We start from the raw sequence: 27,981 nt of genomic DNA, 5'->3' as shown, positions 1-27,981 counted from the left end.
ATAGAAAACTATTGTTATCTCTACCATATTCCTGCACTGCCAGTGTGGAGCCTGCTTGGAATTCTCTCTCTCTGCTTTTCCCCTGCTCGCTCCCCCCCCCCCCACAGAAAGAAGGAAAGAAAGAAAGAAAGAAAGAAAGAAAGAAAGAAAGAAAGAAAGAAAGAAAAGAAAAGAAGAGAAAAGAAAGAGTATCCCTCCTGCCTTACCCTAGATTCTGCAGAAAGCAAAGCTGGAAAAAAAGGCCTAGTTTATTGGGAATGTAGTCCAGTGGTGTAGGACAGGGGGATTGAGACAGGAAAGAAAGAAAAGCCAGTACAAGGGTGCTTTACCACGTTGGCTTTTGCTGCAGGCAACTGGTACTCAACCCCACTGGGACCTTCTGGAGAACCTCGTGAAATGTCTCCTAGAACTCTCCACCTGGAAACTGTCAGCTTCCAACCCCCCTCTGGTCAAGAAGTAGCCCCACAGGCACTAACCACCCCCAAATTCCCAGGCTGCACATGTTCAAGCACAAAACTTGCCATGGTACCCCATGCCAAAGCAACAGAGAAGCTCCAGGGGCAGAAGCAAACTGTGAAATGTGCAAAACAGGTCGGCTGCACCAGCATGAGTCAGCTGTTTACCTACAGAATGCTCCAGAATTCTATACAGGGGTAGAAGGCTGATTGAAACAGAAGGGGTGGGTGTGTACTAAAACCTTCTTCATCCTACCCCTTGGTTCTATTACTGTGCTCACCTGAGGTGCCCTCAACCATGGCTACAGTAACTGCAATCCTGTCCAGCATGGCTGCCGGAAGTCTCTTCTGTGAAGGTAGCTGAGGTGGAGGGGTGGGAGTGCAGTTAAGGGTGGCCTGTTGAGCCCAGCACTCTCCAAAAAGTGGCCACTATATATGAGGTAGATGGCCCACTCCTGCAGTGGCAGGGCCATGAGTAGAGAGGGGTAACTCTGGGTGCTAAAACAAAACTTGAGACCGACACAGAAAAAACTGGCCCACAAAGCTCACAGTCTGTCTACCGCCAAAGCCAATGGCTCCCCCAGGCTGCCCAATGCAGTCTTCTCTCCCCTTGAGACTACTGGTTTGTGTGAGGTAGTGAGGGAGGGGCTGTGTGGTTGGTCTAGGCCACACCCTCTGAGGAGATGCTGATAAAAAGGGAAAGCTGAGCAAGCTTCCTCAAATCATACATAGCACCCTACCCATCCCTTGCTGTGACTTAAACATTTCTGGTGAAGAACATCAGATCTTCTAGGGAGTAAAAGGAAGTTGGAAGATATATCACCCAAAGAAAAACTGAGAAACTTGCCATTATTTTGGAGACAGCAAGAAAAGAACATCTCAGAACTGGGGTCTCATCCTTTGATTTTTTTAACACAAGAGAAAAAGAGCAATTGTTCTTCAGCAGGTAAGTACATTTAATATTATCTTAACGTGGGATAGCGGTAGGAATAGTTACCAATAACATGACTGCTTTTTTTTTTTCTTAAGTTTACTTATTTATTTTGAGAGAGGGAGCAGGAAAGAGAGAATCCCAAGCAGGTTCCGCACTGCCAGTGCAGAGCCTGATGCAGGATTCGAACTCACAAACTGTGAGGTCATGACCTGAGCCCAAACCAAGAGTCAGACCGTTAACCAACTGAACCACCCAGGCACCCCAATCTGACTGCTTTTTAAACAAACATACCATCACTCCTATCTCCAAGATGCATACCTATTTCCAAAGGAGCCTGCCGGGGTCTCATTCCCATAGGAGGCTGAGGCTTCCCAGCACAGTTGGAGAATCATCACCAGAATTATGGCTCATAAAATTCTGGTGAATAAATGAATCCAAGCTAATCCTGGTTAAAATGGAGTGTGGCTAATAAAACAATCAAGGGTGGCTGGAAAATGACCTCTGGGGTGGTTCCCAAAGAGGAGGCCCAAATGTCCTCTGGGTAGCATTGGACTATGTCTGTGGTGGCAACCTCAGAAGATCACATTGAAGCACAGCATTCTATTTCAGTTCTAAATTTTGATATATTTACTGAAAAAAGTCAGCTTACTCACATTATAGTACATAATATAACTAAGTCATATTTGCAATATGTCTTTTCCCTTTCTACTGATAAATTTTTCTATCTGAATCTGTTTTCTATCTGAATCTGTTGATTCAGATCCTCTACCCCTTTAAGACATGTCTTTGTTTTTATATATACATATATATATACACATATATATACACATATGTATATATATGTGTATATATATGTGTATATGTATATGTTAATGTATTGAGAAGGAAGTACTTTCATAACTTAAGTACTGCCTTGGACAAACTATGCCCTCACCGATATTTTGTGTTTCTTGGTATGTTTTGAAGAACACCAGAACTTTGGCTAACCGATATTGACTGCCCTTGTAGTTCTCTGTGCTTTTACCCAAAGTCTTAATCATCTCCATAAACAGAGCCATTCTATGGGAGAGCTGTGGTTAGTTTGGGGAACATGTACAAGGCAGGGTTACCTCCTTGGAGTTCCCCCAACCTTTGCTTTTCCCACAAGATTGTCTGCTTTAGAAGTTTCTCAGATTAAGATCGCCGACTCATTTCAGGCAGGCAACTAGGGAGTTTTACAACCCATACTAGGCCGACCTTCCTTCCTGGGTGACTCTTTTTCCTTTCCAGGTTTGAAAATAAACCCACAACCTTTTATATTCAGGAGTTTGGAGACCCAGGTACACCATTCATGGTGTGTTTTTGCAAACATCACAGGAGAACCCTCTGTATGAGACGATTGAATTGTCTTCTGCTCCTGCCTTGTGCTTGCTGGGAGTTACCCATGTCTAACTTGGTTTGAAATTGTTTTCATTCTCTACCCTACGCAGCAAAAGCCATGGATCACGCAGCAAAGTGGAAAACACCACTACTGAAGCACCCATATCCCAAGCTCTTTCCGCTCTTGATGCTAGCTAGTCTTTTTTACTTCTGTTCAGGTAAGGAACTTTCAGGAACTTGACTGAGTATGCTGCTTCAAAGTTTAGGTGGTGGTGTTTTCTGTGCTGCCCCCTTCTGTCACCCTGCAAGCTAACCTTCGGGGGCTGGATTTGGGAGGCTGTTGAGAAGAGCAGGGCTCATCCTGCTGAAGGATGGTTCTGACTTTATTTTTAAAATCCAAACAAAATATCTTCTTTCTGCTGAACAGCATACTACCTGGTTTCCCCAAAGTAAAGAGAAGAATCTGGCTTCAGCATGGTTTGCCGGTTTGCAAAGAGCCTGACATCAAAGGTCCTTAAAAGGTCTTAAAAGCTGCTAACTTAAAGCATGTCTGCACTGCAGGCATCACCCAGAATATCTAAGTGTGAGGGAAGGAGGCAGATGGATGGGGAGAGGAGTTTGGGCACATGGATTACTGGCCCACAGTGGTGGTCGTCGTATATTTTCTGTCCTGGGCTGGAAATTTTGCTATTTCACATGGTTGCTGAATCAAGAGAACTGTGACTTAAGTTTCACAATTTATGCATCAGATATTATATATATATTTGGCAGTTATATGACCTTTCCAACAGTTACAGTTTTCTTCTGGTAAGTTAGGGGAGCACCCTCAAGTCTCCTGGGGAGTCTAAAGAGTTTAAAAATACTTAGAAGGAAACTTATACAGGCTTCCTGGAAATATGTGTGTGTGGAGGAACCAATGAAAAGGAGAATATAAAATTAAAACCAAAGTTTTAGCAATTATAGCAGGAAAATTAGAGGCAAGTGGAAGGAAGATGATCTTTGAGCTAAAGAAAAATATTTAGGAAAGCACTTTGTCCTATAGCTACAGCCAGATTTCTTTGTTGCTGTACTGAGTCAACAAACAAATCCATGAACTTCTCATGCTTGAACACCTACTATGTACTTAAAAACTGTGCCTGGGAATCCTGTCCTCTAAGAGATTTGAGTGTGTTAGTTGGAGAAGGCAAAAGTAACCCACAGGCAAGTAAAGAGCAGTGAAGGGCCTGGTTCTGACTGTAAGAGCCTAAGACCAGGGAGGGCTGGGGCAGCTGGGCAGGCTTCTGGTGGAGGATGGGCAATGATGAGAGAATTCTGAGTAGGACAACAGCACAGAAAAAGGCACAAAGGTAAGGATGAGTCTGGCACAAGCAGTCTTCCTTTTGTTTACTCATTTATTAATTCAACAAATATTGAGCATCTCCTATGTACAGGAGACTTTTCTTGGTCCTGGGGACAAGTTGCGAGCAAAATTGGTGAGGCTGTTGTCTTCATGGAAGTTATAGTCATTAGGAAGAACGTGAAAATCAATCAAAGAATCACTCAAATGAATGTATGAGCAACAAGCAATGTCTTCCTCTGCCAGGAGAGAGTGGTGAGGGAGATCTGGGTGAAGGTGGGAGAGCAGCATGTGGAGGAAACAAAGGAGCAGGAAAGTGAAAGCAGCTGGTGTTGGGGCAGGCGGAGGCAGGGACCAGATTCCATGGGGCTTGAAGGCCATGGTCAGGAATCTGAATGTTATTTAGAGCATACTGGGAAGCCATGGAAGTGTTTTAAGGAGTTGTGACATGGTCTATACCAGTGCTGCTCACACCTCGATGATACATATCAATCACCCAGGGGCCTTGTCAAAAGCAGGAGATTTTTAGGGCAGTGAAAAGACTCAGTATGATACTGTAATGGTGGATACATGTCGTTTTACGTTTGTCAAAACCCATAGGATGTATAGTGTCAAGAATGATCCCTAAAGTAAAGTGCAGACTTTGGTGATAATGTGTTAATGTGTGTTCATGGATTGTCACAAATGTACCCTCTGGCATAGGATGTTGATGGTAGGGGAAGCTGTGTGCATGGACAAGATGGAGTATACAGGAACTCTCTGTACTTTCTATTCATTTTGCTATGAACCTAAAACTGCTCTAAAATAAAGTCTGTATATTTTTTTGAAAAATACAGTTTCTGCCTAGGTGGGTCAGGGAGGGGCCTGAGATTCTGCATTTTTTAACAAGCAGTCAGGTGATACCGACACTGTTGGGCCACAGCCCTTCAGTTTGAGTAGTAAAGTTCTGAAATGACGTTAAAAAAAAAAAAGGTGTTGCTAGAGCAGAAAGAATGGCTTGTAGGGCTGACAGAGCCATTGTGTGAAACCTGTCAGGAGGCTGTTATAGACAGCTTTGATGAAGAGACTGGAGTCAGAGGGAGATGGGGGAATCGGAGGGTGTGTGTGATGTAGAATCAGGGAGAGTTTGCCAGACCGGGTGCAGCTAGGAGCTGAGCATGTCCTGTGGGAGGCAAGACTGGGTGAGATTATGGAGGCCTTTGCTTCAGGGAAAGAGATTTGGCATCCACCTTCCTCTCCTGGTCTGGTCCAGGAAGCTGCACTACCACCCACCCCCAGCCGTTGCTGCCCAGGACAGGTGACCTCTTTGTCCTGAAAAGGGAGGGGCCAGCTGAACTCCTCTCCACTTCTTGTTTGGTCTGTGGAGGCAAAACTAAAAACTCATGTACTCCAGAAACTGGTATGTATGTATGTATGTATGTATGTATTTATTTATTTTTAAATTTTTTAAATGTTTATTTTATTTCTGAGAGACATACAGAGTGCAAGCAGGGGAGGGACAGAGAGAGAGGCAGACACAGAATCCAAAGCAGGCTCCAGACTCTGAGTTGTCAGCACAGAGCCTGACGCAGGACTCAAACTCACAAACCGTGAGATCATGACCTGAGCCGAAGTCAAATGTTTAACCAACTGAGACACCCAGGCACCCCCAGAAACTGGTATTTATAAGGCAGAGGATCTAACACGGTCGCTTTCAGAGGGGCTGACCTTGTCAGGCAGCTTTCTCTGAGGTGGGATATCTTCAGGGAAGCACAGCTCTAAGGGGAGTGGAGAGGCCTTTGGTAGGAGTGGGCCACGGACATAAGAAAGGTGTTTCCCGTAAGTTTATGGCATGAGGAAAACTGAGCCACAGGGAAAAGAATGCCCTCAATGCACCACAGACACTCTTCCTGTCATGTATTGTCTGAGCGCTGCTGGCCAAGCATCCTAGAAGTCACAGTTCTTGCTGTGAGAACTCTGATATTCAATGTCCCTGAGCTTTTTAAAGATTTAAGTACTGTTTAGAGACACAAAAGGGTCAGACTTTATACAGAGTGCATAGGCTGGGTCTCAAGAGGAGAGAAAGTCAGGAGCAATGGAAAAAATCAGGTAACAAGTCTGAAGTCTGTTACCTGCTGGAGAGCAGATACTTCTCCCCCTTGTGTTCCCAGCACCAAGCCCAAGGCCAACAGGAGCCCCAGGTGTGCTGGTTCCCTTCATGAAAAGTACTTAGAAGTGTCCCCAAAGGTCACTTCCATTGGAAGGATATACACAGACCATTAGCAGTAAATCTCTAGATGGTGGGGTTATAGATGACTTTTAGGTGTTTCTATATTTTCCATTCTTTCTAAATTTAGTGTGTTTCCTTTAGAGTTAGGGAACATCTTTACTTAAAAAGGACTCTCAAGTCCCAGTGAGCTAACATACAGCCCAACACATGGGGATTTAATCTGTTCTGCCCAGCTGTGGGCACTTGGCTCAGTCCAGATGTCAGCCAGTTACCACAGTGATTCTGGCCTGTCCTGGGTGTGATTCAATAAATCACATGCTGCATATGACAGGAAAGTTAATTAAGGAAATGACAGAAAATTAAGTTTAAAATTTCTGTATAGTGTGTTACAATTAACTTAGCACTTTTACATCTGGGTATTATATGATTTACTTTATATAATCCCCGTGATAATTATGTAAAGTTTTAGTAGAGAATGTATTATGCCCCTTTTGTAGAGATTCCCAAGGAACCAATTTGTCCGAGGTTATGATTCTAATGTGCAAAAACCGATGGAGGCAGATCTCATCTCCTAATGTCTAGTCATGCATTCAGTAAATATTTATTGAGTGCCTACTTTGGGCCAGTCCCTGTTCTAGATTCTGTGGATATAATGATAAACTAAACAGATAAAGCCCCCCCCCCCCCCGACCCCTCGTTCCCATAGCCTCAGAAGTAACTACTGCTGAAGATAAACTTGAAGAGAAGTAAATCAGGGCAAGGGACTAACGAGGAGCAGCATGGATGAGGTCTGGGAGGAGGGCACTGGTTAGAGAGAGTCAAAGAAGGGCTCCCTGACAAAGGGAAATGAGGAACTGGGCTGTGTGGATGTCTGGGGAAGCAATGGTACACCTGTCATATGCCCACAACTGCAGAGGCATCTTCTGTGTGTTACCTCACAGAATCCTCATGCCCGCTTTGTTAGGTAAGTGTTGTTGTGCCCATCTGTAAAATAGTGAAGCAAGGTCAAAATTCAACTAGGTTTTAGGTAGTAATACTCAGATTTCAGGGACCTGACTCTCCCCTCCAGAGCCACTGAAGCACACAAAACACTTCAGAGACCTTTTAATTGTCTGCATGTAGCAGCCCTGAGTATGGAAGCTGGGTCCTGGTGGAATTTCCAAATTGCCCAGAAGATTTTTGGTTCCTCTTTTCAGTCTGGTTCTTCTTCAGCATGAGTGTGTGGTGAGAGGAGTTCACATAGGAACATTAGGATCCCATTGATGGTTACTGACCTTTAGAGAGACACCCACACTTCTCCTCAGATGGCTGGACAAAAACTCCTCAAGAGTCATCATTGAAGGGGTGCTTGCCTGGCTCAGTCAATAGAGCACATGACTCTTGATCTCAGGGTTGTGAGTTCAAGCCCCACATTGGGCGTGGAGCCTACTTAATTAACAACCAAAAAAACCCTTTTTTTAATTAAAAAAAAAGTCATTAGTCAAAGTAGCTCATTTTCAGTTAAGATTCCTCTTTTTTTCATTTTTGTTATTTTTATTTTTTTATTTTAGAGAGAGGAAGAGTGAGCAAGGGAAAGGGGCAGAGGGAGAGAAAGAGAGAATCTTAAGCAGGCTCCACACTGAAGGGCTCAATCCCACGACCCTGGGACTGAACTGGGACCTGAACTGAAATCAAGAGTCAGACACTCAACTGACTGAGCCATCTACGTGCCCCCGAGATTCCTCTTTTGCTAATGTCACCACATGTAAAAATTACTTAGAAATCCTGGATTCTTTTCGGGTGGGAACAAACAGATCATAGGGAAAGACCCTATTTAGAATCTCAGATGAATGAGCTGCTTTCTGTCATGGTATCTGTAATGGCCAATCGCAAGACCAGAATCCTATGTATCTGACGTAACCCCTGAGTGAAATGAAAGGACCACAGGGTAGAAGTTGGGAGCAAGAGTTGGGGAAGGAAAGGAAAGTCTTATAGAAGACCTGCCATGTACTAGGGACTTTTCCATTTATATCATTTAATTGAATTTAATTTTACAGTGATTCTGAGAGGTAGGTATTACATACTTTTTACCGATGAGGAATTGGATTAATCAGCAAGTGGCTGAGCTGGGACTAGAATCCAAGTCAGTAGGAATCCGTAGTTGATGCTCCTACATACCAGTTTGCTTCTGCTGTATTTTTTTAATATAAAGTTTATTTATTTATTTTGAGAGACAGAAAGACAGAGAGTGTGTGTGCATGCATGTGGGGGAGGGGCAGAGGGAGAGAGAGAGAATCCCAAGCAGTCTCTGCACTGTCAGCACAGAGCCCAAAGCGGACCTTGAACTCACAAAGCATTATCATGACCTGAGCCAAAACCAAAAGCCAACAGACCCTTAACTGACTGAGCCACCCAGGTGCCCTCTGCTGTATCTTTCTCAAAAGAGCTCAGGTTGCGGCGCCTGGGTGGCTCAGTCGGTTGACCGTCCAGCTTTTGATCTCGGCTCAGGTCATGATCTCACGATTTTGGGGGTCCGAGCCCTACATCGGGCTCTGTGCTGACAGCCTGAAGCCTGCCTGGGATTTTCTCTCTCTGCCCCACCCCCACTCATGCTGCGCACCCCCTCCCCCAAATAAATAAACATTAGACAAAAAAAGAACTCAGGTTATTTATCTATTATGTGCTCCTCTGAAGTATATCTTTTCATTTCTTCACTTTCTCAGTTATGTTCCCTAAAGCTGGGGGTGGCAGTGTTCTGTGCAATTGCCAAAAGGGGTGCCTGAGATCATTGGGAGTTTCCTCACACTGCTCTGAAGATACCCACCATTAAAAAACTTACTTCCTAATGCTGTGGGGGGGCCCATGTCCAATCTGATGAAGGCCTGAAGAACAGCTGTTGAGGTAGAGAGGTGCTCGTGCTCCATGATCATGCTATCTAAGAAGAGAGAGGGACTGGAGACTGGATCCTTTGATAGGGCCTCCCCAGGGGATGCCAGGTGGCTCTGGGGGACAGGGGACATGATAGCATTGGTGGGGGAGGGAGTGGCTAGTGAAAGAGCTTGGGCTTGGGGGACTCTGCTTGTAGGTCAAGCGTAGCATAGGAAGAACGGCCATGCCTTCTGAACCAAAAAAATCAGAAAATATAGTCTGCCAGGGGAGTTTGGTGCTACTGATAAACGCTTAGGAGCTAACAAAAAGGTGGAGTTTGGATACTGAAATGTTGGTATTTCTGGAATATACTGATGGGAAAATGGGCAGAATGTTTTAAATGGGACCCTCTAATAGGGTAACTGTCACATGGATTGCGGATAGCTGAAAAGACAAGGACCGGATATAGATCCATTTAGCATTGCTGAAAAGGATAGAAATAGTCTGGGGGGGGGGGGGGGGTGCACACTAACCTTGTCTGGTGGAAATGAGGGGAGTCAATTCAGCCTGAAGTCATGAGTTCATTCCAGGCCTGGAACAAAAATGACTGTGCTTCTCAAAGCAAAAATGTTCAATGGTGGGGTCTGGCTGGGGGTGTGGGCAGTGTTGGCCTACTTAATCCTGGAACCGGGGCCTAAAGTTGGGGAAACCAATAAACAAGGAGAGTGGCCTGAAAGGTCTGGGCCAGAAAGTGTGAAACAGGGGCAGCTTCCTCTTCTGGGCTTAGTTTTCTCACCTATAAATAAGACAACCAAAATGAACTGACATGGAAGTCCTTTTAAGATCTCACAGTCCAATGATTTCCATATTCCTCATTGGGCTGAGTACATTGTGTACCCATACGTAGCATTCATATGCTAGGTTGCCTAAAGTCTTCCTTTTTCTGGGACTAGTGGACCTTCTCCCTCACTGTCCATCGACAGATGAATGGAAAAGAAAATGGAGTATATACATATGATGGAATATTATCATTATCTTATTATTCCTTAAAAAGGGAAGAGATTCTGGTACATGCTAAAACATGGATGAAACTTGAGGACACTATGCTAAGTGAAATAAGCCAGTCACAAAAAGAAAATACTATATGATTCCAGTTATATGCAGTATCTAAAGTAGTCAAATTCATAGAAACAGAACATTAAGTGGTGGTTACCAAGAGGTAAAAAAAAAAAAAAAAAAAAAAAAAAAAAAAAAAAAGAAATGCATACAGAGTTCCAGATTTGCAAGATGAAAAGTTCTGGAGCTCTGTTTCACAACAATGTGAATATACCTAATACTACTAAACTGTACACTTAAAAATGGTTAAGATGGTATAGTTTACATTGTTTTATTTTTTAAGAATTTATTTATTTTTTAATTTACATCCAAGTTAGTTAGCATATGGTACAACAATAATTTCAGGAGTAGATTCCTTAAACCCCTTACACATTTAGCCCATGCCCCCTCCGACAACCCCTCCAGTAACCCTCTGTTTGTTCTCTATATTTAAGAGTCTCTTATGTTTTGTCCCCCTCCCTGTTTTTATATTATTTTTGCTTCCCTTCCTTTATGTTCATCTGTTTTGTATCTTAAATTCCTCATATGAGTGAAGTCATATGATATTTGTCTTTATCTGACTGGCTAATTTCACTTAGCATAATACCTTCTAGTTCCATCCACATAGTTGCAAATGGCAAGATTTCATTCCTTTTTTTTTTTTTAATTTTTTAAAATGTTTTTATTTATTTTTGAGACAGAGAGAGACTGAGCATGAGCAGGGGAGGGGCAGAGAGAGGGGGAGACACAGAATCTGAAGCGGGCTCCAGGCTCTGAGCTGTCAGCACAGAGCCCGACGCGGGGCTCGAACTCACGGTGCGTGAGATCATGACCTGAGCTGAAGTCGGACGCTCAACCGACTGAGCCACCCAGGCGCCCCTAGATTTCATTCCTTTTGATTGCTGAGTAATACTCCATTGTATATATAAACCACATCTTCTTTATCCATTCATCCCTCAATGGAAATTTGGGCTCTTTCCATACTTTGGCTATTGTCGATAGTGCTGCTATAAACATTGGGGTGCTTGTGCCCCTTCAAAGCAGCACACCTGTATTCCTTGGTAAATACCTAGTAGTGCAGTTGCTGGGTCATAGGGTAGTTCTAGTTTTAATTTTTTGAGGAACCTCCATACTGTTTTCCCGAGTGGCTGCATCAGTTTGCGTTCCCACCAGCAGTGCAAAAGAGATCCTCTTTCTCCGCATCCTTGCCGACATCTGTTGTTGCCTGAGTTGTTAATGTTAGCCATTCTGACAGGTGTGAGATGGTATCTCATTATGGTTTTGATTTGTATTTCCCTGATGATGAGTGATGTTGAGCATTTTTTCATGTGTCGGTTGGCCATCTGGATGTCTTCTTTGGAAAAGTGTCTATTCATGCCTTTTGCCCATTTCTTCACTGGATTATTTGTTTTTTGGGTGTTGAGTTTGAGAAGTTCTTTGTAGATTTTGGATACTAACCCTTTATCTGATATGTCATTTGCAAATATCTTCTCCCATTCTGTCGGTCGCCTTTTAGTTTTGCTGATTGTTTCCTTTGCTGTGCAGAAGCTTTTTATTTTGATGAGGTCCCAGTAGTTAATTTTTGCTTTTGTTTCCCTTGCCTCCAGAGACATGTTGAGTAAGAAGTTGCTGAGGCCAAGGTCAGAGAGGTTTTTGCCTGCTTTCTCCTTGAGGATTTTGATGGCTTCCTGTCTTATGTTTAGGTCTCTTATCCATTTTGAGTTTACTTTTGCGTATGGTGTAAGAATGTGGTCCAGGTTCATTTTTCTGCATGTTGCTGTCCAGTTTTCCCAGCACCACTTGCTGAAGAGACTGTCTTTATTCCATTGGATATTCTTTCCTGCTTTGTCAGAGATTAATTGGCCATATGTTTGTGGGTCCATTTCTGAGTTCTCTATTCTATTCCATTGATCTAAGTGTCTGTTTTTGTGTCAGTACCATACTGTCTTGATGATTACAGCTTTGTAGTAGAGGCTAAAGTCTGGGATTATGATGCCTCCAGCTTTGGTCTTCTTCTTCAATATTACTTTGGCTATTCAGGGTCTTTTGTGGTTCCATACACTTTTTAGAATTGTTTGTTCTAGCTCTGTGAAGAATGCTGGTGTTATTTTGATGGGGATTGCTATTTTACATTTTTAAACCACAATAAAAAAAATAGCTCTGGGGACCAAAATGATCAAAACCAAACTGAGTTCTCTGATCATGCTTAGTCACTAGGTACAACACCTTGAGTTTTGTTATTGACAACCCTGAATTCCTGCTTGTGCAGGAGTCCATATTTAATAAATACAAAATCTTTTCTTTCTGCCTCTCCTTAGGTATCATCCAGGTGAACAAGACAGTGGAAGAAGTAGCAGTACTATCCTGTGATTACAACATTTCCACCAAAGAACTGACGGAAATTCGAATCTATTGGCAAAAGGATGATGAAATGGTGTTGGCTGTCATGTCTGGCAAAGTGCAAGTGTGGCCCAAGTACAAGAACCGCACATTCACTGATGTCACCGATAACCACTCCATTGTGATCATGGCTCTGCGCCTGTCAGACAATGGCAAATACACCTGTATCATTCAAAAGATTGAAAAAGGGTCTTACAAAGTGAAACACCTGACTTCGGTGATGTTATTGGTCAGAGGTCAGTGGGATTTTTCTGATTTACTATAAACTGGCAGACTGTTGATGCCCTTAAAGACATACTCCTATTGATTTAGGAGTATTGAAACATTGAAAATGTTACCAAGGAGGGATGTATCTGCATTTAGGGTTAAGTAAGTCTGTAATGTTACAATAAACCCTAACTGATCTCTCAAGACATTCTGGAAATATTGATTAGTGTGTATTTCTTGCATTTTGACAGTCCAAATTCATGGCAGTCATCCTGAAGTGCCTTCTGAATCATAAGGGGACACATTTGATTTGATGTAGCTGTACTATTAACTGCTCTTGCTCCAGTAATATATTCTTGTGAAAGTATATTGAAAGGTATAAGAACAATGCAGGCATAAATATTTTTCAAATAGTATTTGAATGCCTATTACTATGGCTATTATATTATTTATATTTATTATTATATTTGAGGCTCACATCTAATGGTTATTCCTACAAAGTTAGACATTAGAGGATTGGATACATAATTTATGTGGCAGGGAAGAAAATTCATAAATCAAAGTCCTACTTATACGTCTATCGTGAAGGCAAGCATTTCTTGGATAGGAAGGAATCTTGCGTTTATCACAGGTGGTAGTTCTAGAGGATACTAATATAGCCTGAGCCCCTTGCTGAGAAATTACAGCCCTTGACCATTCCCTCATACTTGAAATTCAAACACATTTCTTTTTCTTCCTGGACACTTGGGCCTTTAGTGGAAACTAAACCTATTACTTAATGAAAGATAATCATTAACCTTGATAACAGATCATGTAAGTGGATCCTTGGCAAATTCTTCACTATTCTTCTCTGCAGTCTGCAGCTATTTTGAATCTTTCACTTTAGCACCCAAATCACACTTAAAGCTTAGGAAGTGAGCCAGTTGTATAGAATTATCTTAAACCTCACTCTGTACTCCCTACTCATGAAGACAGCAATAATTATATAGGGGTGTGATTTTAGGTGTTCTTCAAAGCCCACCTTCTCCAAAATTCTAACCTGCATTGATTCTGAGAATCCCCACCATTATTGCTGCTCCTGCTTAGTTTCAGCACTTTTCCCCCTACGAGATCTCTGTTAAAAATGAAAATGTTTTACCTGGGGAGGAGGTAGCACCACAAACATATTAACCTGTATTAGTTAACGCATTGGCTATAGTCCTTCCTCTAATGGAATACCTAATGGGAAGTTGACTTAGGACTATGTACATTTTTTTAAATTTTTTTTTCAATATATGAAATTTATTGTCAAATTGGTTTCCATACAACACCCAGTGCTCATCCCAAAAGGTGCATTTTGATAGAAGGATGAAGAATAAAACCCAAGAGGGAAAAGAGTCAGAGTCTCAGGGAGTGCCAGACTACAGCAGGAGACCAAGGACAGCCAAGAAGGCAACATGAGAGTGCTAGGGGCCTCAAAAGGGCCGGGAGGGGGTGCCGTGGTAGGCACCAAATTCAGAAAGGGGAAGACAAAAAGGGAAGCTTCACTTGCTTCATTTGACTCAGAACCAATCAATTCTGATTTTTCCATCTCAGAGCAGTGCTTCTCAAATGTTAAGGTTCCTATGAATCACTTGGAGATCTTATTAAAACGCAGAGTCAAATTCAGTAGGTCTGGGGTTGGATCTTCAATTCTGCGCCAACAGACTACCAAGTGATGCCTATATGGCTACTGTATGGTACGGTATGGCACAGTGATGCTTGTATGGTATGGACCACAGTTTGAGAAACAAGAAATTAAATAATCACTTGTTTGACTAGGGTGATCACTGTCCCACTTTGCCTAAGACTGAGAATTTTCCTCAAACGTGAGGTTTTCAGTGCCAAACCTGGGAAAATCTCAGGCTAACCAGGACAAGTTGGTTTCTCTACATTTGCCTAAGATTGCAAAATGATATTATATCAGCATAGCAGTATATAAAAGCCTCCATTAACCAGCATTTGGAGGAAATAGCTATACTAGTTAACAGATTAACTAGGATAACAGATTTTTAGCTTTCTAACATATGTGCACCTCTTCTTCCAGTAAGATATTTTTACCCTACCCATTAAGATTGGTGAAAACATGGGTTAATTCATTAAAATGAGATACAAAGGAGTAATTCTTTGATAGTTCACAGTCTTGCAAGGCCTTAAGTACTATTACTTGATATGGATCACCTCCCTGAAGTGATAGGAGATAGCTGAGGCTGTTCTAAGCCTAGCCAGACCTTGCAAAGATGGTTTTTAATAGATAGAATATTTTTAATATTCTTGTGGTTAAGTATCTCTCAGAAAAGCAGCATGCAGAAATGAACATGAATCATAATTTAGGATATGAGTTACTTGGATTTGTTATTCCAGGTTAAAACACATAACAATGATGTTATAAGAAATAAAGGGAATATTTTTTTTTTTTTTTTTAAGATTTTAAGTAACCTCTACACCCAACTTGGGCCTTGAACTTACAACCTCAAGATCAAGAGTTGCATGCTCCACAGACTGAGCCACCCATGTGCCCTACAAAGGGAATATTCTTGATGTCAGCTACCATTATAATGATCTCATCTTATAAGATAAATTTAAGAAGTAGAAATGTCAAACTAAAAATGGTTCAGGAAAATGTCAAACTTAATTTAGAGACAGAGTTGATTCAAAAAAGGTGACTTCACCTCCAACCAAATGCAAGCTTTTCTTTTTCCTGGCAATTCTAATCACTTGACATAACTTCCCCTTTCTCTTATTATTCACAGTTCTGCCAGGCGGTTTGGGAAGTTTTCCCCTGAGCAACTTGATATAAACGAGGGAGCTCATCTAAGAGGGCAAATTTGAGACCCACCTAAGTCAGTCTATTAACTGATTTCCTGTGTGTCAGGCTCTGTGCTTTATGATTTATATTAATGATGTCATTGAATGCTTACAACCCTGGAAGGCAAGTGTTATTATCCCCATCTTACAGATGAGCAAAGTAAAACCGAAAGTGGTTAAGCGATTGGCCCAGGGTTAAAGGGCAAAACTGGTTTTAAAGCTTGCTGTTGGATCTTGGCCAGTCTGTGCCTTAAAGGAATCTTTAGTAATCATGTATGGTTCACAGATGGTCTTTTCAAAAACCCCAACTTTCTGGAGAAGCACAGTCTTCATGAGTGGCTTCAGTTTTGCATTGTTTGTCTTGTATTAAAAGAAAATCCAAGTGGTACAATTTGTTTACATTGTGATACTTTTTTTTTTTTTTTTTTTAAGTAGGCGTCACACCCAGCACAGAGCCCAATGCCCATGCGGAGCTTGAAATCATGACCCTGAGATCAAGACCTGAGCTGATATCAAGAGTCGGACGCTTAATCGACTGAGCCACCCAGGCATCCCAATGATACTTTCTAAATAAACTCTTAAAAAAAAAAAAACAAAAAAACCTGCTGTTGATTACTATTATGCTATACTACACCTCTTTCTGGAACTCCAAATTGTGAAAAGAAAACTAACTGTATGGATGGGATGAAGTATCTGGGGCTTGGTTCCCCACATTCAGGCTGAGAAGTATAAATTTCTTTAGGCCTAAGAATAAGGAAGAAAACGGGTAAAGGAGCTTTCTCCCATGTTCTCTGCAGTCATTTCACCATGCTTTGTTTTGTATATGCTTTTGTATCATATTGGGAGTCAAATATACAAATGAAAGAGTGCCTCAAGTATCTCAGAGGAATGCTAGGAAGTCTCTTCTGTCCTTGTAACACATGTCAGAACAGCAAGGGAGTCAGCAAAGTATAGTGGTTGAGATCACAGGCTCAGTGTTGTACAATTTGGACAGAGGTTTATCTTATTAAAGACTACTTTTGAAAAAGTAAGGGCATGCTAAAGAAAATTTAGAGTAGTGGTTATCTCAAGTGTGGGAAATAGGGAGACAACAAAGGCGTGACCATACAACCAGATTTGCATAAGTTACAGTCAATGTGCTGGCTTTCAAGTTGGATGTGCTGGCTTTCGCGGGTATTTTTTACAGTATTAATTAGTAAATAGATCAATAAAAGAGCCATTTTATCTACCTCAAATATTAGGAAGAAAGGGAAGAAAAGAAAGGCAGGAAAGGAAAAGAGAAGAAAAAGCAGGCAAGAGAAGAGAAGAGGAAGAAAAGGAAGGTTCTGGTATCAGAAAAATTTGAATTGATACCCCAGTTTTGCCACTTACTCATGATTTCTCTCAACCTCAATCTGATTATTTATAAAATGTAAATTAGGTTAAATCATATGAAATTGCTGATATTTGGTCTTTCTTGATGTATACCTGCCTCCTAGGGTTGTTGTAGAGATGAAATGAGAGAGTGTCCAGACCTAAAAAACATTAAGAGTTCAATAAATGTTGTCTATTATTTTTCGCTTCACTTCTTACAAACGCAAATACTATGTCTATACCTATTCATATAAATCCACTTCTTTCTATAAGTGGTCTCCTACCTCCATCAAAAGTGATGAAGAATTGGGGTGCCTGGCTGGTTCAGTCGGAAGAGCATGTGGCTCTTGATCTCAGGGTCATGAGTTCGAGTCCCACAAGGGGTGTAGAGATCTTTAAAAAAAAGTGATGAAGAATTGTTATACCCAATTCAAACCAAAGTTAATCTTTGGATCATACAGAAGTATTAATGATTTGTGGGAAGTTGTAAATTATATCTCATTTTATTATTCTTATTAAAACCATATAATTTATTTTTAAAAAAACCAACAACCTCACTTCTCCCACCCCACCCCCAATACATGACAATATGTACTTACATCCTTGTTCTTTCTTCAGCTGACTTCCCTGTCCCTAGTATAACTGATCTTGGAAATCCATCTCATAACATCAAAAGGATAATGTGCTTAACTTCTGGAGGTTTTCCAAAGCCTCACCTCTCCTGGTTGGAAAATGAAGAAGAATTAAATGCCGTCAACACAACAGTTTCCCAAGATCCTGAAACTGAGCTCTACACTATTAGCAGTGAACTGGATTTCAATATGACAAACAACCATAGCTTCCTGTGTCTTGTCAAGTATGGAAACTTAATAGTATCACAGATCTTCAACTGGCAAAAATGTAAGTAACATAGTTCTGGGGAGTTTCTACTATGTAAAATCTAAAAAGAAAATAACTCAGCCAGATACATTGTAGAATTATGCATACTGACTTTGATAGCATTTCCTGTAGTATTTTTAGACCCACAAATGTTATGGTGACTTAAGGTCACTGTATAACGTGTGACCATAATGTTACTAGACTAATTGTTTTTAAAATAAACTTTCTAAAATTGAGACATCCAAATATCAAGTGGTCAGCTTAGGAAGTCATTATAACAATAGTGTTGATATCGGAAGCACTAAAATTTGTCCTTCTTTGGACTTGCCATTAGGGCTTTGGTGCTTTCTTTTTGGGTACCTCCTTCCCATTGTCCCATGGTGTCAAATAATTGTCTTTTGTGGGTGAATGTGCCTTTTAAGAACTACTGGTTCATTCAGAACCAAGTCTGGTAAAGAAGGTAAATGACAAGGTACTTGAGGACAATGCCTGAAAAGAAGGTCATTTTTGCCCAAACACCATGACCAAATACTTTACCCTTCAGGTAGTAAACATACAGAATTTTCTGTCCCCAAGAGGTGAAATCATTTGAAAATATAAAATAGGAAAAGCTGGGCTTGTATCAATTTATGCATGTTAAACCCTTAGTAGGTTATTACAGAACTCAGATTCTTGAAATAAGTGTCTAACTTCTATGGCTGATTATATGGAAGACCAGCAGGCCTCTCCCTCACCCCCTGAGCCCACTCCTAATGACATGTTTTGTGGATGCATAGTAATAAACAATATACTGAATCTCATATACACTGAGTGGCACATGGATACATAGTATAACATATAATGTATAGCGTGTCTTCCTCTTATCTTTACTTGTAATAGAGGAGATATTTTAGATGGTCTAGTAGCTCATTCTAGCTAATGAGCTAGATTTACTGTAGATCTTTCCTTCTTGAGGTGAACTCATTCATTATTTTTCTCAATAGGTAATGAGTAAAATTTCCTGGGAAAATTAGTTCAAATGCAGACAAAATTTTGACATGTTTTTATTAATAGTCCAAGCTCATTTCTTTCAATCATCTTTTATGTGTTCTAAAAAATTTATAAAACTGAGGTTTGAATCATATAGCTTATTAATTCAGCATTACTTTTCAGTTTATTAATATATCATTATTTAATCAATTGTAGATTATTGTGATTAAGGTAGGGAGTAAGTAGTCCACAGAAGAGTAATAGCTTCAGTTATCTTATTTTGGACATTATAGTTGGACTATGAATGTATATGATATTTTAGGACAGTAATTGGCAAATATTTTCAGAAAAGTAATATTTCAGTAAATATTTTAGTCTTTGTAGGTCATATGGTCTCTGGCTGGCACCAACTCAATTTTGCTCAATTTTGCAGCATGGAAGCTGCCATAGACAAGACATAAATGAAGGCTATGGCTGTGTTCCAACAAAAGTTTATTCTAAAAAAGAGGGAGTAGGCCAGGTTTGGCCTGTAATTTGCTAACTTACAGGAAACAGAATGTAGCCCATTCAAATAAAAGGATGGAGCCGCTATTTAAAGATGATTTAGACCACCCAGCTTTATCATCTTTTCCCTAATATGCCTTCTCTCAATTCTTCCCTCAAGCTAAGGATGAACAGTATCCCTTTTCAGTCTAATGAAAAATACTAGGTCTTTACCCTCTTTGGTCTACAGTTACAACAATTAATGGAAAGATGATTAAGTACATGTGTTTGTTCATTTCTTTGTTCATTCAATCTTTATTAAGTAGTTATCAGCTATTAAGCATCTTGATAGATACTAGCCTTGATGGTCAGAGAGCTTTAGTATATCAATACTTTAAATCTCATTTATTGAACTATAGTCATCATTAAGAGTCAAAAGCAAATAATGTATTTGTGGCTGGTCAAGGGCTGACTGCATAAACAAATAAAAATTAGGCATACAGTTCATAGAAATGTTATAAGTCAATGTGAGTGAAGCTTTACTATATAAGTACCCACTCAAAAATAAATAAATAAATAAAACACCCAGGGGCACCTGGGTAGCTTAGTCAGTTGAGTGTCCAACTCTTGACTTTGGCTTAGGTCATGATCCCAGGGTCATAGGTTTGAGGACGCATGTCATGCTTAACACTTAGCGTGGAGCCTGCTTAAGATTCTTTCTTTCTCCCTCTGCCCCTCTCCCCTGCTCGCAAGCTCGCTCTCTCTCTAAAATAAAAAAATAAAATAAAAGTTAATTAATTTATTAGTTAAAATTTATTAAATAAATTAAAATTTATTTATTTATTAAATTCATTAATTTATTAATGAAAAACACACACACACATTTATTAATGAAACAGATTGGGTCCATGATTCTTTGAGTCTGGATCTGCCAAATTGGTTAACCCTTGATACAGTGGAAGGCACATAGGTTTGTGGAAGGGGGTAAATCAGGGCATCCCACTCATGGTGTGTCTGATAAGCACGTGTAGATGTCTCACATAACTCTGCAGTTAGGGTTCTGAGTCTGCTCTGTGGCACATGTACTAGGTTCCTAATTGGCATCATGACAGAGCCAGTTTGCCGTGACTAGTTCCTCCTTTTTTCTCTCAAACAAACATCCTCTTTCTAGGCTGCCTGAGGCTTGAGGATGGATGGGAAGTGGCCTTCCTTCTGAGTGGAAGCCAGGAGTGAGTCGGAATCTGAAACTTTTAGACTCCCAGGATAATAACCAGAGAGCCCCCTTGTCATTCTGGTCGTTTGAGGCCAATCCTGGTAATCACGCATCTTCATGCAATCTAAAGAAAACCAAAGTTACCTAGTGTCTAAGTGGCAGGAGCACTATAATCAAATGTGCATTTTAGAATGATTACTGGGGCAGAATGTGTAGTTATTATTAGAGCCTAGGAAACCAGAGGCAAAGAGACCAAATGTAGACTACTAAGGTGGGCGAGAAGAAAAACCTGAACTAAGGCAGTTGCTGCATGAGATTTTGGGGAAAGGAACCAATTGCAGAGGTATCCTGAATACAGAATAGAAAGTCCATGGGAACCTACTGGGAAGTGAGCACAAAAAGAAGCCTTTACTCTTATTTAGGTAACTAATGGTGTTGCTGTTCACTGAGATGGGTGAATATAGGTGGAAGATATGCTTTGGAAAGAATATATTGAGTTCAGTTTAAATCAGGTGGAAATGCTAGCATCCAGCCATCTAGTTGGCAGCTGGAAATTCAAATCTGGAGTTCAGAAATGAGATCAGAAATATGATATGCAGATTTAGAAATCAGATGATATTTTAAATCTTGGGTGTGGATGAGATCACCCAGGAAGACTGGGGCCAGAGACAGGAGAATGGGACCACAGATGGAACCATGAGAGCAACGGTATTTGAAGAACAAGAGGAGGAAGAGCCTGCAAAGGAAACGGAGTCGGAACAAACAGAAGGAGAAGAAGGTGGTGTCATAGAAGTCCAAGGAGGAGGAGGCTTCAACTGGGCCACATGCTGAAGAGAATAAGCTGAAGACCAACATTTATCCTCAAGCCGTGGTAATCAGAAAAATGAAAAAGCAAAAAGTTAGCAAATGTTCAATATTGATTTGTAAACTATTCCAGAGAAGTCAGATGAGCTGCTAATATTTCTTTTGTGTCCCTGTCCTTTCTCTAGATGCCATTGCTAACTACTAAAGAATAAACAATGTAGCTACTGCTCCTGATCAGCAGGGACAGACAGCAGTCCCACATCCCTGTCTTCTCTCCACCCACATTGTTCCCTGTGTCCCCTGTTCTCTCTGTTCTGTGTTCTACAGCTGCTAGCTGGTTTGCAGAGCTCCCCTCCAGGATGACCCCACCTAATACCAAACCACAACTACTCTTAGTTCTTTGCTATGCCTCTTCTATCCGTCCAGAAGCTCTAGGCTGGACAGTGAAAATTAAATGTGTATCTGAAAATAAATGCAAAAGAGCTCCTGTAGCTTTAGGCAGCCACTGTGAGGTGTGTGTGTGTGTGTGTGTGTGTGTGTGTGTGTTAAGAGAATGTGCTGAGAGAAAGGGAAAAGGCATGACAGATCTAGAAAAAGAAAAATAAGGCATATCTAGAACATGATGTCAAATAATTATTAATAACACATAGTTATATCAGCTATAAAAATGAGATATAAAGACAAGAATGCTGTTAAAGTATCTCCTTAGAATCTTTTTCATGTCAATTTAACTCAGTAAATGCAACTTCCAAAATGTCTTTTTCACATTTGATATCTGACATCTGGATATTAGTTGCCCACAAATATGTGTCCGATCAAAGAGTTACACAAGAAAAATGCTAGCAGCTGCACAGTGGATGAGCAGAGAAAGCAGTGAAATACTCTATAGTTGTGTCAACATAAGAGGCATAGAATATGGCAGGTGGAAACACATGAGAGCTGACACTCTTCTTTTCCCTCCACAGCAGAGCCACAGCCTTCTAATAATCAGCTCTGGATCATTATCCTGAGCTCAGTAGTAAGTGGGATTGTTGTGATCACTGCACTTACCTTAAGATGCCTAGTCCACAGTAAGTACTATCGTACTATCATTCTGACCTTGATTCCTGGAAGCCCAAACTCCATCAGTATGGGTCAGCGTCTCTCTGAGGTTTTAGCCTCGGTTATACCCTCCTCCCATTTTATGGAAACTTTAGTGTCTCATTTACGTGTCTCACCAAGTTCTGTTCATCCACTGGACAGACGTTTCTCGGACACCTACTATGTGCCCCGTTCTCTACTAGGCACTGGAGTTACAAGTATGAGCAATCACTCCCCTCAAGACACATTCTAGTTTAGTCCTTTTATTTTCCCCCCTAACTTTGTATTTTCTTGGAGACACTGAGGCCTGCTAACTAATTTGAAAACATTTCTGATGCAAAGTGATATTCTAATCTTTGATTTTCAATTGGAGAAAAGTCAGAATGCCAAGGTTTGGGGCTAAGACTCATCCCACAGGTAGGATAAAAAGGTCTGGTGGGCTCAAGGATGATTTTGATACAGACTGCCCAGCCTCACCCCTCTAGTTCAGGATTTCCCATTCTTAATACTACTGACATTTGGGGCCAGATAATTCTTTGTTTTAGGGTTCTGTTCTGTGCATCGTAGCATATTTAGCAGCATCTCTAGGCTCTACTCACTATATGCCAGTAGCACCCCTGCCCCAGTTGTGACAACCAAAAATGTCCCTGTTACATTACAAATGTCCCGGGGAGGGTGTGGGGGGAGGGGGTGGTTAGAAATCTCCCTGTTTTAAGAACCACTGACCTAGTTCTAACCCAGCAAAGGCTTGCTGAGATATATGGGCACCATTTAAGGGAAACTAACCTATCTAAATCTTTATTGTTTGTGCTTGTTTTCAAGGACCTGCTGCAAGGTGGAGACAAAGAGAAATGGGGAGAGCGCGGAAATGGAAAAGATCTCACCTGTCTACATAGATTCTGCAGAACCACTGTATGAGCAGAGCGTCTGGAGGTAGCCTCTTTAGCTCTTCTCTACTAGGGTGGAATATATGAGATACATGGATTATGAGGCACAGCGCTTTCTTCCTCTCAGCACCAAATTTAAGCTCTTTCACCTACTACTACTAACCTGAATTAAAAACCTAATTCAGGTTACTCTAAACAGGTGATTGGCATCTCTTCTCCCCACATACGACTTGCTTATTGTATAACCTCTTTCTCTGCTGTACCATTCTGCCATGTTGAAATGTCTCCCTCTTGTCAGTCAACTCAGTGTCTTTCATTACCTATAAAACACTACTTTAAGTGCATCTTGAATATTCCTGGCCCAACTCCTTGTGCTGATCATTCCTTTTCCCCTGTATCCTTCACTGATGGACACTGATTGGGGTCACTTACTGGTCACTCTGTACCACCTCAGTAACATCCTCTTTGGTCTCCCTGCCTCTTATAGAGCCATCCTACTAACCCAGTGACAGAGCTAAATTTCATAATCACTTCTCCATGTCATTTTTCCCACTTAAAAACTCAGAAGAGACCCCCCCGCCCATGCCTCGAAAAGTTCCAAGACTTTGAACTTTCCACATTTCAGTCGATCTCTTTAGTATAAACATTCTCAGTTCTTTCAACTGTTCTCCATGTGGTAGTTCCAGAAGCTTCATGTGAATACACTAAATGTCAACAAATGGAGTCCAGGACTTTAGATATGGTCTAATTCTACATACAATGAGAAAATTACTATCTGGGATCTGAAATGTTCTTTATGTTAAGGAAGCCTAACACAGCATCAGCTTTTTTTGAGTCACAGTATTAACGTACATAATTTTGTATTATCCTAAACTACCCAGTTCTTTTCAGTAAGAGAAACATTAGAATCCAAGAGACTGATACCAGATCCAGGGTGGTTGATAGCCTCCATAAACAGTTACATTTTGACTTACAAAGTTAGGGTGAAAAAGTATAAGAAATGCGAGTCTCTCTGCTGAATCATTAACTGTGAACTTGCAGGAAATATGGCAGATAAAAAAAACCATGTTGAAGACACCATGAAGATAGAGTCAGCCAAATCCAGGATGTGAGAAATTATAAGACAAATGACCCAATTTCTTCAACAAATAAATGACAGAGAAAGGAGTGTTATAGATCAAAAGAAACCTGAGACATATGAATGAAAAGTAACATTTGTTTCTTGTTTACTCTGTGATTCAAACAAGCCAATTGTCAAAATACATTTTTTAGGTAATTGGAGAAAATTGAACACCATCTCTATGTTAGATGTTAATGAATTGTTTATTAATCTTGTTAGATATGATAATGCTGTAATTATGCTAACATAAGCATCACCTATGAGAAATACATACATACTCAAGCATCTGCACATAAAATGATGTGCTACCTAGGATTTAAAATTCTCTGAAGAAATTAAAATTTGGGTAGGCATAGGGAAAGATGAAACAAGAATAGCAGAAAATGCATAGTTGTAAGCTAGTGAGGAGGCCCATGAATTCACTGAATCTAGTCTTCTATGCAATGTATGAACCTCTCTGAAATAGGCTGGTGCCTTTGGGCTATTAGTATGAATGTAACTTTCTATAGTGTTACTATCATTGAAGAAATAAAGATGTTTTCACAGGGGGGAAAAAAAGAAACAAGAGTCTATGGAGTTACCTTTACAAAACAAAAGGAAATTAAACACAACACCTGAGATTTATATAATAGGTTTTGTTTTACAAAAGCATTGTTTCATTTTAGTCTTATAAAAATCTCTATGAGCAAGTTCTTTACATCCATTTTATAGGAAAGAAACCTGAGGCACCCTCCCACAGGCTGAGTGATTTTCCCAAGGTCGGGCAGGCAAGGAGCAAAGCCAGAACTCAAACTGGGCATTAAGCTCCGGTTCCTTTCACACCATAGCAGCCTATACACATTTCCCCACAATAGTCTCTCAGTTTCCTATCCTGTTTTCTTTACAACTGCTTTAGGATGCTCTGTCCAGGATGTCCCCCTCAGTTCTGTGATTACCTAGAGCTTCCCTGACTTCCCTTATTAACAGTCTTCTGCTCAGTTGGCTGATATCTCATATTGAAGCCATGGGTCCAGTCTTCTACATGGCCATCTTGCCCAGTTCAAGCAACAATGCCTTTGAACTGCTGTAGCAGTGCTATCTTGAGCACATCACATTCCATCCCGGGTTTATTTTCACATGCTGTGTCTTATATTCTTTACTAAATTGTAGGCTTATTGAGAACAACCATGCCTGATATGTCTGTTTGCCTCATAGGTAGAAGAGTATTGCCTTGATCAATAGTTTGGTTGTTTGATAACTGGTGCTTAATATTTGTCTGACATTTCATGTATCAAAAATTGCCAGACTTGTCCTAAATTCTCCCATAATTCAGACTTCCCTTTATATTCTTTAGCCATCAAGATTAATATCTACAATGCCCCCTCAATTTGGGAGCACCTATGTGATAAAAAATATAAAATTTTAAAATGTTTTCTTCCTTTGGGGATTTAGGGTTTAAAGTATTTTATTTGTTTGTTTCCTCAGGTCCCACCTCCATCTTAGATTGACCTCTTTGAATTTCCTCAGATGGCCAGGATTATCCCACCTTGTACTTCATGTATCTGTTTTCTAGGAGCCTCTTCATTTCAGTGGCTCTGCAGAAAGTGACTAGTGGGATACAGTGGGAACATTAGTAGCTCTGGTAGGCTTGGTCAAAGAATTTAGAAACACAGAATTGCTTGAGCCTGGAAGAGACATTTGAAAATACTTGTTAATGACAAGGACATCAAGGCCCAGGAGGTGACCTGAATGATCAAGGACAGAGCCAGAACCCAGATTTCCTGTGTCTGGTGCTCTTTTCCATCATCAGTCTGGGTCTGTGGTATTAACTGGTGTATATATACATACACACCAGTCACGACGTTTCTGGAAAAAGAATTTGTTCAATGTCAGGCCAACTTTATGGACTTGATCTGACGCAACACTGGAGGACTTTATGTTGTAAAAAGCAATCTGATGCTAATGTGTGGGTAGTATGCTGGTATGTATACCAATATGAGGATAATGGAACATTGTCTATGTGTAGCCAGTATTTCATTTTCCTTTGTGCTCTCCTCTGTTGCTCTCCCACTTCTCTATCAGGTTCTGGAGAAAGACCTATCCAAAACTAATATCCTCTGATGTGTAAGATGAATGACTTATACACTTCAAAACAATAGCCAGGTTGGAGAGGGATAGTCACATCCTGCTGGTTCATATTGGACTGATAATCTCCTTAAATGGCTTCATGTTGTTTAACCTCATTTATAAAATATTTATGAGAAAGTTCTCATTTAAAATGAGATAGGTTTTTATTGTGTATTACTAAACAGTAAGCTATCTTTAGAAATTGAGGTAATGAAAGTAGCATTCCATAGAACTTCCTCAGATCACTAAAGTGGCTTTTCCTCCTTGGCATTTCTGATCCTTCTGACATCAGCAGAGAATTGAAAAGAAGTGGCAAACTGCTACTCCTGTGTTACTTAATCATGACTCCCCTTTCTCTGACGTTGCCTTCCATAACTCAGTGGACCAGGAAGTGGTCCTTGGTCCTAACTTAAGCTGGAGGAATCAGATATTCTCATTTGAAAATTTGAAGTTGGATAGCAAGTTGACCAAGTATCTCAAATATGGCTAGATTTAAAACATTTAATTTTGGTAGCTATAAAAGGACTGAATTATGCTATATAGTCTAAGAAACAGAAGTACACTTTTAAATGGTTGCTCTCAGAACAAAATCACGGAAGAAATAAAAGTAGGAGACTGACAAAAACTTTAAGCAAAATACAAAAAAAAAAGGGAGTTGCTGCATTTGGTTAAGATTAATAATCCTTAGACATGATCAAAAGGAGACCTCAAGAAGTAGTCACAAAACAGAAGACACCTAAGAGAGCTTATTTATATTTAAAATAAGTTATATTGTTACTTATTACATTTGATAAATGTGTCAGTACTATTTTTTTCAAAAAGTGGTTATTTTACCTCTATTCTGATATTTTTGTGATACTAAAAAAATTATTTTAAAAACCAACCACCTAGTTTTATAATTTCTAGTTGGGAGAATTTAATCTATATGTGTATATGAATAAAGCAATAAAGAGATTGACTAACTGCCAATTTGTCAGCAATTTATGAATAGGATAATTAAGAAAAACAGGTTTTATGGAATGTGGTGAGGACATATAAATCGTGGTAAAAATATACTTGTGCACAGGTTCTTCTATCCTTATAACTACTACTATTTGTTTTTCTATCATCCCCTGTGGGCCAGGGCATTGTGTTACACTCTACATGCATCATTTCATTTAATACCCATTGTGATGTGGATACTGTTTCATTTGATAAAGGGGAAAACTGAGACTTAAAGTAAAATGGCTTTGCTTTGGTCACATGGCTGCAAAGCCATAGATGCCAAGCCAGCAATTTGCCTCCAGAGCCCATGGTTTCAGCCACTACACCACATGGCTACACAAACCTGGCTCCTGAAAATGGTTATTTTCAGGGCAGGAACTAAAAACAAAGAGGTCCAACATGAAAACAAAGCACTAGATGTACACTTAGTGCATT

At 40.4% G+C, this 27,981-nt stretch overlaps 1 protein-coding gene across 1 annotated transcript; it reads left to right on the top strand.

Annotated features, from left to right (window-relative positions):
• Nucleotides 1-190: 190 nt before the first annotated feature.
• On the top strand, nt 191-27,608 carry CD80 (CD80 molecule). The gene is made up of 7 exons (XM_060639909.3): nt 191-1,401; nt 2,859-2,966; nt 12,554-12,871; nt 17,640-17,921; nt 22,335-22,439; nt 23,272-23,382; nt 25,921-27,608. Exons 2-6 carry the CDS (start codon nt 2,867-2,869, stop codon nt 23,343-23,345), a joined length of 879 nt encoding a protein of 292 aa, XP_060495892.1. The 5' UTR covers nt 191-1,401; nt 2,859-2,866; the 3' UTR covers nt 23,346-23,382; nt 25,921-27,608.
• Nucleotides 27,609-27,981: the final 373 nt, after the last annotated feature.

This window comes from Panthera onca, chromosome C2, assembly GCF_046562875.1.
Source record: "Panthera onca isolate mPanOnc1 chromosome C2, mPanOnc1 haplotype 2, whole genome shotgun sequence".
NCBI lineage: Eukaryota > Metazoa > Chordata > Mammalia > Carnivora > Felidae > Panthera > Panthera onca.
This window is presented reverse-complemented; position numbering and strand designations above follow the sequence as displayed.

Coding starts and splice junctions, on each gene's coding strand:
- CD80 (XM_060639909.3), top strand. CDS start 2,867: ATGGATCACGCAGCAAAGTGGAAAACACCACTACTGAAGCACCCATAT. Junction 2,967..12,553: donor TCTTTTTTACTTCTGTTCAG/GTAAGGAACTTT, acceptor GCCTCTCCTTAG/GTATCATCCAGGTGAACAAG. Junction 17,922..22,334: donor GATCTTCAACTGGCAAAAAT/GTAAGTAACATA, acceptor TTCCCTCCACAG/CAGAGCCACAGCCTTCTAAT.